The sequence below is a fragment of the Panicum virgatum genome, chromosome 2N (genome assembly GCF_016808335.1).
Source record: "Panicum virgatum strain AP13 chromosome 2N, P.virgatum_v5, whole genome shotgun sequence".
Lineage (NCBI taxonomy): Eukaryota > Viridiplantae > Streptophyta > Magnoliopsida > Poales > Poaceae > Panicum > Panicum virgatum.
The window spans coordinates 63,886,484-63,899,145 of NC_053146.1; the positions used below are offsets into that span (position 1 = coordinate 63,886,484).

Sequence of the window (12,662 nt, forward strand, 5' to 3'; positions counted from 1 at the left end):
ACATATATTGGCCCATAATTCACGTCATTTTTTTTCTTTTGGAAGGATAATAATTGATATCATTGTTTATGGAAGGAAAAGAAAGAAGTGTATTAACGTATTACTTTTCTTTAGTATACGTATACTTTCCTTTGCACATACGTTAAACCATAATTCACATTAATTTTTCTTTTGAAAAGATAATAGTTGACATCATTATTTATAAAAGGAAAAGAAAGACGTGTATTATTTTTAGAAGAAAAATAAATGGCATTGTTGCTTGATGGTTTTGGAAGGATATTAATTGGCATCATTGTTTCATGGAAGGAAAATAAAGATGTTTATTATTTTTGGAAAAAAATAAATAGCATCATTGCTTGATGGAAGAAAAATTAAATATTATCATTGCACGATTTTGGAATGATATTAATTGACATCATCATTTTATAGAAGGAAAAGAAAGATGTGTATCATTTTTGGAAAGAAAATAAATAACATCATTGCTTACCTAGCATCTGACCGAGTGTCTCAACTCAATTTCGGATAGGCCACGAGATTGATGTCATAATTTGACATTTTGACTAGAGCACTAATTAAGGACGAACGGGCACCAAAATTTCACTTAATTTCATCCAGGTTTAAATCATCTTTAAATATTCAAACAAAGCATCTACACCATTAACGAATGGATCTTATGTATATGAAATCATTGCAGTGAATATTGCATCTTATGCTTAAGATGCAAATGTATGGAGATTTGACGAAAAGGGGTGGAGTCCTATTTTTTAATAGATGGAAAATGTTTCCACCCAAAAGTTTTATTTTTTTTCACCAAAAATTTTAACATACCCACCTCTTCTATCCGTAGATATCTTCCTATATTGTTCGCACGCGGCCGGAACACATGCATGGCGCTGATGATGGAGCTTGATTTGTTTTCTTTCCTTATGCACACGCACACCGTGTATGTTTGGCACTGTTCGGCTGCGCTGATCTTTTTTTGTCTGATTTACTGTAGCTACAGTACCAATGTAGCTGCAGTACTAGTACAGTATGTGCTCACACGCGTAATCGAGTTTATATCACGTGTATTTGCTACAGTAATCAGCCGCTGCAGTAACCAGCCGCTACAGTTTACATCCTCTCACAAAAACCAGCTGCTACAGTAAACAGCCGGGGCAAAACCACCAGCCGAAGAGGCTGGATGATACGCGCTTGATTTAAGGAGAAAGGAAACATGCATGGCCCAAGAGATAGAGAGAGGCAGGTGTGCGCTGCAAATGGAATAGAAAATAGAGAGAAAGGAAACTTGCATGGCGCACAGGATACATGTTTGGAAGCAAAACATATTCACGACACACGTCTCCCTTCCACCGGCGCCCACATCTGTCAATCAGCAATTCAGTACACGGCTTCCACGACACACACATATCCCATTGTTGTTCTGGGCACCGGCGGCCCTTGCCACCGGCACCCTCTGCTCCCCATCAGCACCTGTCGATATGTTGGCCACCGTTGTCCCTGACCACCGACGTCCTTATTGTAGGATCAAAAATATGGCCAGAGAGGGTGAATAGGTGATTTAAAATTTAAAATACTAAGACCGTTCATAGTGGAGGGAGCAAATGAAGGAGCAAATACGCTGTTTGACACTGTAGATGTACTGTTTGACACTGTAGACAGAGAGGGTGTGGGAAACGAGGAGGGAGCAAATTTGCTCTTGCTCCCTCTGCTGTGGTCAGCCTTAGTAATAAAAACATTTAATTAGTAATAAAAAAAACCCTACGTCATGTAACTACTAACTCTAAGAAAAACCAAACAGGGCCTATAGTCCGCCAGTTAGGGACCGTGCCATGGTTCAGCCGAACAATATCCGGAGTCCATCCAAACGGGTAACGTGACAAATAGGAGGGAACGCCCGCCACACGCTCCCCGAGCTCGGCGTCGCCAGGGCCCAGGGCCAAATGGCGGCACCCTCCGCCCCCTTGCTCCGCTCCCACCCCCACCGCCGAGCGCTCTTCCCCTCATCTCAGCGCCACCGTTCCGCGGCAGCGGCCGCCTCCTCCCTGCTTGGGTTCCCTCCCCGCAAACCCGCCTCCTCCCGCAGGCTCCCCTACACCGCGGTGCGGTCCTCCTCCACCGCCTCACCCTCGGCACCGGTAGAAGAGGCGGCAGCGGCCCCGACAGGCGATGCGGACGAGCAGGAACGGGTGGTGCTCCCCACCAACGAGTCCTCTGACCGCCTGCTGCGCATCCGGCACACCGTATTGTTTCTACCCATTCTCTCCCTCCGTTACAGTGCTTGAACTGGCATAATCGCGCACTTAATTTGGTCTCAATTTTCATCAAAACCCAGCCAATCCGTTTCCTGTACAATTTCGTGTCTCATTAAAAGTATGAATATGTAAGTGTCTTGCACAATTGCTGCTGTAGTGCGCCCATGTGATGGCCATGGCTGTCCAGAAGCTGTTCCCCAACTCCAAGGTGACCATAGGTCCCTGGATAGACAATGGATTCTACTATGACTTCGACATGGAGCCATTGACGGATAAAGACCTAAAGAAGATCAAGAAGGAGATGGTGAGCCTGCATTTCTAGCCTGAGCACGAGTGAATTGAACGGAAATGTCAAGTATTTGATATGTCACTGTGGACTTTGGTGTGTTGATAGGATCGGATCATCCGACGAAATCTCCCATTGGTGAGGGAGGAAGTGTCCCGGGAAGAAGCTCAGAAGAGGATTGAAGCACTCAACGAGCCCTACAAGTTGGAGATTTTGGAGAGCATTAAGGAAGAACCTATCACAATATATCATATTGGTTAGTGTGCTGCTGTTCAATTTGTGTCAGGGGCTACTAACTCGTATGATGCTTAATATCAGTAGTGATTGGTTTATTCTAACGTATATTGATAATATCTGCTGTGTCATGTAGGAGAAGAGTGGTGGGATCTCTGTGCCGGGCCTCATGTGGAGTCTACTGGAAAAATAGACAGAAAGGCTGTTGAGCTTGAGTCTGTTGCTGGTGCTTACTGGAGAGGTGATGAGAAAAACCAAATGCTACAAAGAATATATGGGACTGCATGGGAGAATGAAGATCAGTTGAAGGCTTACATCCACTTTAAGGAGGAGGCCAAGCGCCGAGATCATCGGCGACTGGGTCAGGACCTTGATTTGTTCTCTATACAGGTATATAATCTTGCGTCTGTCATTTCTGATAAAGCATATGATTGTAAATTCTTACTGGTGATTCATTAGTGATCACAAGCCTCAATCCTTCCACCAACCTAGAATGATATGAGATTTTGTGTTTTGTTGCTCTTCAACCCTTAACTTTCTGATGGTTTCTGTGTAGCTTTCATGCATTGGATATATATAAATAAAACGTGGTGTACAAGATCTAGTCTAGAATATCAGAATGGCTTTTTTTTTCTCGACCGTGCCTGAGCACGTTTTTCATTAAGAGGATATCAGAATGGCTCATTGATGCTTTTTTTTTAAACAACTTCATTTGATCGCAGTTCTGCAGTAGCCAACATGTATTGTTGTTTTGTTCATATCGTTCACTATTAGTTCCAATTCCAACACCATATCGTCCATGTCCTTGGTTTAACTTTACTACTCTATGACATAGGTATCCAGATTTGACTTATCAATATGGCTTGCATACTACGCATAAATGGTACATTTTTGTTAATAGTGATTCTTGCCTATGTATATTTTAATATTTACCAGGAAGATGCTGGTGGTGGTTTAGTATTTTGGCATCCAAAAGGCGCTATCATCAGGCACATTTTAGAAGACTCATGGAAACATATTCATTTGCAATATGGTTATGATCTGCTGTACACTCCTCATGTTGCAAAGGCCGATCTTTGGAAAATCAGTGGACATATAGATTTCTATAAAGAGAATATGTACAACCAAATGGATGTTGAAGATGAGATGTATCAACTGCGGCCAATGAATTGTCCTTACCACATTTTGGTATACAAGAGAAAACTACATTCATACAGGGATTTTCCCATCAGAGTGGCAGAGCTAGGAACTGTCTATAGATATGAGCTATCTGGTAGTCTGCACGGGTTATTCCGTGTAAGAGGGTTTACACAGGTCTTTCCCTTCTTCTAGTTCCCTCATACCACCAATTTATTTCTGATGGAATCATGATCTTTTCATACTTTTAGTTTTTTTTTTTGTTTCAGTCACATTTTTCCTTTTTGAATGACAAATGCTTTAAATGCTGTTGTGCATTTTTCTTCCCCATCCTCTATACTACATTTTGGGCCTTTTTTATTCTTTTTTGTGTGCTAAGATATACATTAGATGCAACTAACCGTCCATGTGACATATCGTTTTTTCTAGAAAATACAGCAGAGATTCTGACACCCAAGTTCTTTCTGTTCCTTTTAATATCCTTAAGTTATGGAATATGGATACTCTACTCCATTACATTTTGCTAAGAACCATAGCACTAAATGGGTGCTACTAGTTTTACTTTACCACTATGTTATAAGGTTCAAAACTGCTCTTGGTATTGTTTTTAATGTCTGTTTATGTAGGATGATGCGCACATATTTTGTCTGGAGGACCAGATACAAGATGAAATCAGAGGTGTTCTTGATCTAACTGAGCAAATACTAGGACAATTTGGCTTTAGATATTATGAGATAAATCTTTCAACCAGGCCAGAGAAATCTGTTGGCAGTGATGACATATGGGAAAAAGCAACAGTTGCTCTGACGAACGCGTTAGATGATAAAGGCTGGGAATACAAAGTTGATGAAGGTGGAGGTGCCTTTTATGGTCCAAAAATTGATCTAAAAATTGAGGACGCTCTTGGAAGGAAATGGCAGTGTTCCACTGTGCAGGTAAGTTATATATTTTTCTTTGCATAAGAAGAGGTACCCAAATTATTCGAACGAAAAAAATAGGATACACTAACTCTCTATTTTCATATATGTTATAGGTTGATTTCAATCTGCCTCGACGGTTTGACATTACTTATGTCGATTCAAATAGTGAGAAAAAGCGACCTATCATGATTCATAGAGCTGTCCTTGGGTCTTTGGAACGCTTCTTTGGTGTCCTGATTGAACACTACGCTGGTGATTTTCCACTTTGGCTTGCACCAACTCAAGCACGTATTCTACCTGTGACAGACAATGAGGTTTGATTCGTCTGCTTTGCATTACCATTTCCCTTCACCTTATGTTAAAATTGAAAGCATATGTTCTGTGATATTCTGGATTACATAAAACATGGAGTAAAAAGGCATCATGAACAACTCAGCACAAGGTATCAGATCCATTCTTGGCTGATTTCATGTAGGAGCGTATAAAAAAGTATTTAAAACAAGCACCCTTGATTGGGAGAAGTCCTGATTCTTTTTTGTCTATTGTACAACCCCTCTTCCTTATTTTTTTTTCGAATCGAGGCGAACCCCATTTCCATTGCAAACGGAAATACCAATATCTGATACAGAATGGAGGTAGAATAAGCAAAAGGAAAGGGGTGACGGGGAGGGTTCACAGAGAGAGACATCTGAATTTTGACATTCAAAATCCAGATGCTCAGAACCGAGTTCCGTCAGGGCTTTAGGGTTCCTAAAGCATGCCTCCAAAGTAGCAGCATTATTACAGACGTCAAGACAAGTTCACACGACAGAAAAGGCGCCACTGCGCAACGAGAACCCAGCCGCAGGGCAGGCCTGAACAAAAGACTGCAGGAGATAGGACTAAACAGAGCGAGAAACTAAAGTACGATCGTTGTCTTCTTCTTCAGACGAGTTATCTTGGGGGGCCGGCAAGCAGATCAACGGACCCCTCTTCCTTAATATTATTTAGATAAGATGTTTTCCCTTAGTATTATTTATGAAATCATGACATCTTGGTTTCATACTTTCAGTTGCAATACTGTAATGAGGTGGCCTCAGAACTGAAATCAAGAGGGTTCCGTGTTGAAGTTTGTCATGGAGAGCGCCTACCGAAGCTAATAAGGAATGCTGAAACACAGAAGGTGCCACTCATGGCAGTTGTTGGTCCTAAAGAAGTTCAGGCCAGGACCCTAACTATTAGGTCCAGGCACAATGGGGAGATCGGTGTGATGCCTGTCGATGAATTCATCACCAGACTTCAGCTTGCTGTCGCGAACAAATCTTCGTTATAAATCCTTTGATCCGCTAAGTTTCAGTCCATATTGTAGAGCATTAGATCCTCTGCACATAGACCTGTTCCCTCAGAAAATAGCAGCTGAGGTCTGGAGACTGCAGGAGCAGATCAACCATTTTTATGCATAGTTGTCACCACAGGTTCACAGCATCTCTCCTACAAAAATCCAACATACTATACTCTGTAAATATTTACTGAAAGGGATGCTTAGTTAACACATCCAGGTCGTGATCATTGGCCACGAGTATCATTGCTTGGTCCGCCACCATCTGATGACGGTGGTGCTATTTTTCATGCAATTCTTTTACAGCTTGGCCATCCTCGACTTCAAGGATTACACACTTCAAAGACCTACAGTATGTTTGGAATAAAAAATGCCAAAAAATGACATGGCGGAGCAATGATGCTCTGAAGTCTGAAGTATGCATCGTTCTTCAAAATGCATTTTGGATTTATGGAAAAAGGTCCACTGACATGTCTTGTTTGTTCATAGCCTCTGGCATCATATGCCCAAGGCCCAAGCACACATAAGTTGGTGATGGGATATTGAGATCGATGTCCAAACCTTTCAATCTTTGTGAGTGCAGCTAGGGGAATATGTGGGTCAGCTACAGCATAAAAGCAAAGAGAACCTCTAAAGCTTGCATTAAGATAGTGTTAAGAAACATGCACTACTACAGAATACATCATCGCCAACGCCCCATCACCGCCGGTTTGTTTCGAACCGGCGGTGATAGTATATCACCGCCGGTTTCAAATGGACCCGGCGGTGATGCTCTCGACAGCATCACCGCCGGGTCGTAATACGAACCGGCGGTGATACGTAAGCATCACCGCCGGGTTGTAATACGACCCGGCGGTGATGTGTTCTCCATCTATTTTTTTTTCATTCTCCCCTCCCTCACTCTGTCTCCGGTATTTTTTTCCTCCTCCCTCGTGGCGCCGCCCTCCTCCCCATTCCCATTCCTCCTCCCGCGCCCTCCCATGGCGGCGGCGCCGGCCCTCCGCCCCCTCCTCCTCCCTCGTCCTGCGCCCTCCCATGGCAGCGGCGGCTTGCCCTCCGCCCAATCCTCCCTCCTCCCACGCCCTCTCATGGCGGCAGCGCCCGGCCCTCCGCCCCCTCCTCCTCCCTCCACCCTCCTCCCGCCCCCTCCCGTAGCGGTGGCGGTGGCGGAGGCCTGCGCGGCGGCCATGGCGGTCGGATCCGTGCAGGGCATGGCGGATCTGCAGCGGCTCCTCCCCAACCTCGGTGCCGGTGCTGCTCCTCCCCAACCCTCGGGCCGGCGCTGCTCCTCCCCAACCTCGGCGCCGACGCTGCTCGTCCCCAACCTCGGCGCCGACGCTGCTCCTCCCCAACCCTCGGGCCGGCGCTGCTCCTCCCCAACCTCGGCGCCGGCGCTGCTCCTCCCCGACGTCGGGCCAGCGCATCTCCTCCCCAACCTCGGCGCCGACGCTGCTCCTCCCCAACCCTCGGGCCGGCGCTGCTCCTCCCCAACCTCGGCGCCGGCGCTGCTCCTCCCCGACGTCGGACCAGCGCATCTCCTCCCCAACCTCGGCACCGACACACTCTTCCCTGAGCTCCTCCCTGACCTTGAGCAGGTATATAAGTTCATGGATTGACAAAAGAATAGCGAGTCACTGAAATTGGTTGCAGATTGGTAGAATAATAGCATGTTACTGAAACTTTGGTTGCAGATTGGTAGAATAATAGCATGTTACTGAAACTTTGGTTGCAGATTGGTAGAATAATAGCATGTTACTGAAACTAGTGTTCGTGGATTGACAAAACCTAGTCTGAACCTATGAGCATTTGTCCATGCCTCGTATCGGTTGTGTTACTATGAGCATCTGTCTGTGCCCATGATGCTGTTTCTGATACTGTATATGATCTTTTCCCTGCCTATAATTTTTCTTATGTTACTCCTGAGCATTGCTTGTTTTCATATCTGAGGTGTTGGGCAATATGCTATGAAGGAATTTTACTTGCTATTAGCTAGTCAAATATAAGGCTTGGGTAGGAGGCTACCTGTGTCTGCGCTAAGGTATCTCAGGTACATGCTAGAACTTCATGTAATTGTGCTTTGTTGAAATTTATTATTTCAGGATTCAGAGAATTTTTTCCCCTGCAGGACAAAGTTCTTCTGTATGACCACCAAGTTCACATTTCCTATTAGCAAACAAATGGTTTCAATGATCGTAGCTAATCTTTTAGGAAGAAATGGGCTTCAGATTGTTTGGTGCTGCTGATTAGAGCTTGGAGCTGTTGCTGCCTTCTCTTGTGTGCAAATACAACACATTGCAAAGATTGGTTTGCCTTTCCTGCTTTCCTGCTTTGCAAAAGTCACAAGTGCCTATTCATTACTTAGTAGCAGTTTGTTGTAGTGGAATGGAATGATTACATTTTGTAACCTACATGATTGATTTAAGTAGAAAACATCTTTACATCTTCGATCCAGTGATTCTTTGAGATATAGTATCATTGTTGTCATTGTGCCTTGCTTGCTTTTTTTATGTTTAAGTAATTCAGTTAAGCTAATAACTGAATCTGCTTGTTCTTGCTGCTATAATTATATATTATATATGTTGTACAAATGATGCAATATTATTATATGAAAATATTTTTTTTGATGGGAAAAAAGTCTTCACCGCCGGTTCGTGTATTCAACCGGCGGTGTTGATGTCCCCATCACCAACGGTTCCAGATACGAACCGGCGGTGTTGATGTCCCCATCACCAACGGTTCTGGAACCGGCGGTGATGGCCCCGCTATCACCAACGACTTAAATCCAACGGTACCCAGAACCGTTGGTGATGGACTTTACGAACCGGCGGTGATAGGGGTGGCTGTAGTAGTGATGAAATCCATGCCACCAACCAATTAGACATATCTTATAGCTGAAGGAACTTGATTCTAACTATTGAGCTCATATCGCCACCAATCTTTTTCCTGTGAGAAGGAATGTGATTATTCAGGTCAATATTATTTTTAATACGATTAGCATTCACATTTTTGCCCATAGTGTATTGCAACCTTTTTGTCGTAGGCCGACGATCAAAGGGAAGTGAGCAGGGGGTAGAAAGAAGGATGAAGTGTTCTCCCCAGTTAAAAAGGCAAGTGTTCAGCTATTCAGAGTTCATAGTCCAGAAATGTGAAACAATCAAACGTGCACTGACGTTGATTGTGATGATTACCCAAAAGAACTTTGCATGAAATAATTGGCCGATAATATCTTCGATTTGCCTGATTGAAAGAACCAAAAAGCATGGACAGGTCCAACGAAGCCCAGCAATTAAAGGCAAAGCTGCTCTCAGTGGTCAGATCTAGGAATCTAGCCTATATATACGCTGCCACTACTGCAATCAGCGACCAAACACACACAAGAACTCGAGTATCGCAGTCTCGCACGTTTCAGTTCAGGAGCGGGTGTTCAGTCTGCAGCGCCAGGGGTTTATTAGTTATTACTCGCTCATTCACGCGCAGCAGCCATCGCTTTCGCCACTCCATGCTCTCACTGTTCGTTGCGCTGGCCACGCTGGTGGCCGCCGCTCGGGCTCAGCTGTCGCCGACGTTCTACGCCTCGTCGTGCCCCGCCGCGCTCGTCACCATCAAGACCGCCGTGAGGGCGGCCGTGCTGCTGGACCGGCGCACGGCCGCCTCCCTGCTCCGGCTCCACTTCCACGACTGCTTCGTGCAGGCAAGTCCAGTTCTATGTTGATCGCAATGCTCGGCTCGGCATGTGCCATGGCGGTCCGGGTGTACAAATCTTTGTGAACACGTCACGTCACGAGCTGTGCGTGCCTGTCTGTCTGTATGTTCCAGGGTTGCGACGCGTCCGTTCTGCTCGACGACACGGGCAACTTCACCGGCGAGAAGGGCGCGGGCCCGAACGCGGGGTCCCTGAGGCGGTTCGGCGTCATCGACACCATCAAGCCCTTTAATCAACATAGCACCATTTATGCCATTTCAAATGATTTTGGTGATCGAATGACAACACAATCAATGGGACTAATGGTTTTGTTAAGTGAACATTTCTAAATTCCAGAGATGAAGTAAAAAGGTCATGCAAAACAAAACACGAAGAAATAACTAAAAAAATGCTGATTTGGACGAGTTCTGCAGAAATCTGTAGCACCGGAAGAACCGATGCCTAAGCATCGGTGCATCCGATGGTTGTCGGAAGATCCGACGCCCTGGTTTTGGCACAAATTTGTGCGCCTCTGGAGATCAAGTAGAGAAAGAAGTGAAGCACCGGATGAACCGACGGTGTCAAAATAAGCATCGGTGCATTCAGTGTACCATGTTCCAGAGACGATATCAAGCGCACAAGAGCCAAGTCTTCAGCACCGGTTGAACCGGTGGGGCGTCGGAGCAAGGCGTCGGTGCAATGACGTCAGCAGAAGAGAAAGGTCCAACGGCTAGTCAAGTTGTTGTAAGAGACCAGTTGAACCGATGCCCCGTGATCGGATGAACCGATGGCTCTGCAGACTTGTCAGGAAAGTCCAACGGCTAGTCCAGTTGCTGAGAGAGACCGGATGTTCCGATGCCATATGGTCGGATGTTCCGATGCTTACGCAGAAAACTGGCCAACGGCGACAAACGGCTAGTTCGACTTGGAGGCATATATATATGAGCTCCCCGGCCATTTGAAGTTTGCTGGAGTCCCAAGACATCTCATACACACCCAAAAACACCTCCAAGCCACACAAGAGCTCATTGATCATATCCTTAGGTTTTAGCACTAGCTTTGTGAGTGTAAAGTACTAGATTAGCTCTTGAGTGAGTGATCAACCAAGGTTTAAATCCTTGTCCTGTGGTTCTAGAGTGAACCATCCTTGTATCTTGGTGCGCCGGCCATCCTTAGAGCTTTGGTGGCTCGCCGGCAAGTCAACGACCCTCCGGCTTGGTGTGGAGAGGCGTCGATGACATTGTGCGGGGGACGAAGACCCCTCCTTCATGGGCAATCTCCCTTAGTGAAGATCGGCATCAAGGTGACCGTGATTGTGTTCACGGAAGAGACTTGATTGCCGGAAAGCGATACTCTTAGTGAGTGCTTTAACAACGTGGACGTAGGGGCGCCTTTGTGGCAAACCGAATCACAGGATAAATCCTCGTGTCGAGAGTTCGCTTCCTCTCATCCCTCTCCCTTAGCTTCCGTATTTCATATTGCAACTTGTGTGCCTTTACTTTCTTAGTGTAGTATCTTGCTAGGATTGGCTATATGTTGCAAAACTCTTTTGGGATGAGGGTTTCACACTAAGGTGAATTGCACATCTAGATAGCTTGTGTTAGTTTAAATTTTGTGCAAACTAGTTGGACCCATAAATTAAGTTTTTAATAGTGCCTAATTCACCTTCTCCCCTTCTTAGGCTAGAGCACCCGATCACTTTCACTTTCAGCCCTGTTGGAGGCGCTGTGCCGCGCACCGTGTCGTGCGCCGACATCCTCGCCGTCGCCGCCCGTGACTCTGTCGTCGCGGTATGTTCGACCGTCCCAATCATGCAACCTCCGAGAGAACTCCAGTGAACTGTGAACTTGACAATGCTGGAACGTTGCGTGCGCAGCTTGGAGGGCCATCGTGGACGGTGGCGCTCGGCAGGAGGGACTCCACCTCTGCGAGACTCTCCACCGCCAACACCGACCTCCCCTCGCCGGCGTCCAGCCTGAGTACCCTGATCGCCGCATTCGCCAGGAAAGGCCTGAGCAGCACCGACATGGTCGCTCTGTCTGGTGCGTTCCTCACCGATCAATACATCACTGTCTCATCACCAAAGCGCATGAGCTGTCCTGGCATGGTCACCGACACGACCATGCAACTAACAATTCCCTGTGCCTCAAAAAGCGACGGCAGTGAGTTTGGCACCCTGCACAGCGTACTGGTTGCCGACATGCGAGCGTCACATTCTTGCAGGAGCCCACACGATGGGGCAGGCGCAGTGTCAGAACTACCGGGCCAGGATCTACAACGACACCGACATCGACGCTGCCTTCGCGGCGTCGCTGAGGGCCGGCTGCCCGGCCACCGGCGGCGGGGCGCGGGGGCGCGCCGCTCGACGCGTCCACGCCGAACGCGTTCGACAACGCGTACTATGGCAACCTGGTCGCGCAGCGGGGGCTGCTGCACTCCGACCAGGAGCTGTTCAACGGCGGCTCGACGGACGGCCTGGTCAGGAGCTACGCGGCCAGCCCGGCGCGGTTCAGTAGCGACTTCGCGGCGGCCATGGTGAGGATGGGCGGCATTGGCGTCCTGACAGGGAGCAGCGGGCAGGTCCGCCGCAACTGCCGGAGAGTGAACTAGCTTGCTGAAACGTTTGCAGAATGGCATTTCCATCCGAGTATCATCAACTGCAAATTTTGGATGTGGGGTGTGCGTGAACTTCTTTTTTTATTTTACCGTATGATAATTGAACTGCAAATTTCTGTGAAATTCTTTCCCTCCAAAGTGGGGCATGGCTTGGCTTTGTGTGAGAAGGTGTGTATTTAGTTCGAAAAAAAAGAAACACAAAAAGTTGCGGCAA

At 46.6% G+C, this 12,662-nt stretch overlaps 1 protein-coding gene, 1 long non-coding RNA gene and 1 pseudogene across 2 annotated transcripts; all 3 read left to right on the forward strand.

The window, feature by feature from the left end:
* The first annotated feature begins 1,883 nt into the window (after nucleotides 1–1,883).
* Nucleotides 1,884–6,396, forward strand: LOC120658522 (threonine--tRNA ligase, chloroplastic/mitochondrial 2-like). Its single transcript, XM_039936775.1, has 8 exons — nucleotides 1,884–2,243; nucleotides 2,413–2,559; nucleotides 2,650–2,797; nucleotides 2,912–3,165; nucleotides 3,712–4,089; nucleotides 4,539–4,847; nucleotides 4,946–5,146; nucleotides 5,884–6,396. The coding sequence occupies exons 1-8, from the start codon at nucleotides 1,944–1,946 to the stop codon at nucleotides 6,142–6,144; spliced, it is 1,998 nt and encodes a 665-aa protein (XP_039792709.1). The 5' UTR covers nucleotides 1,884–1,943; the 3' UTR covers nucleotides 6,145–6,396.
* A 1,631-nt stretch (nucleotides 6,397–8,027) lies between these two features.
* On the forward strand, nucleotides 8,028–8,617 carry LOC120658662. The gene is made up of 2 exons (XR_005668799.1): nucleotides 8,028–8,197; nucleotides 8,276–8,617. It is a non-coding gene; the product is annotated as an uncharacterized LOC120658662 (long non-coding RNA).
* Nucleotides 8,618–9,007: 390 nt separating this feature from the next.
* On the forward strand, nucleotides 9,008–12,570 carry LOC120658646 (annotated as a pseudogene).
* Nucleotides 12,571–12,662: the final 92 nt, after the last annotated feature.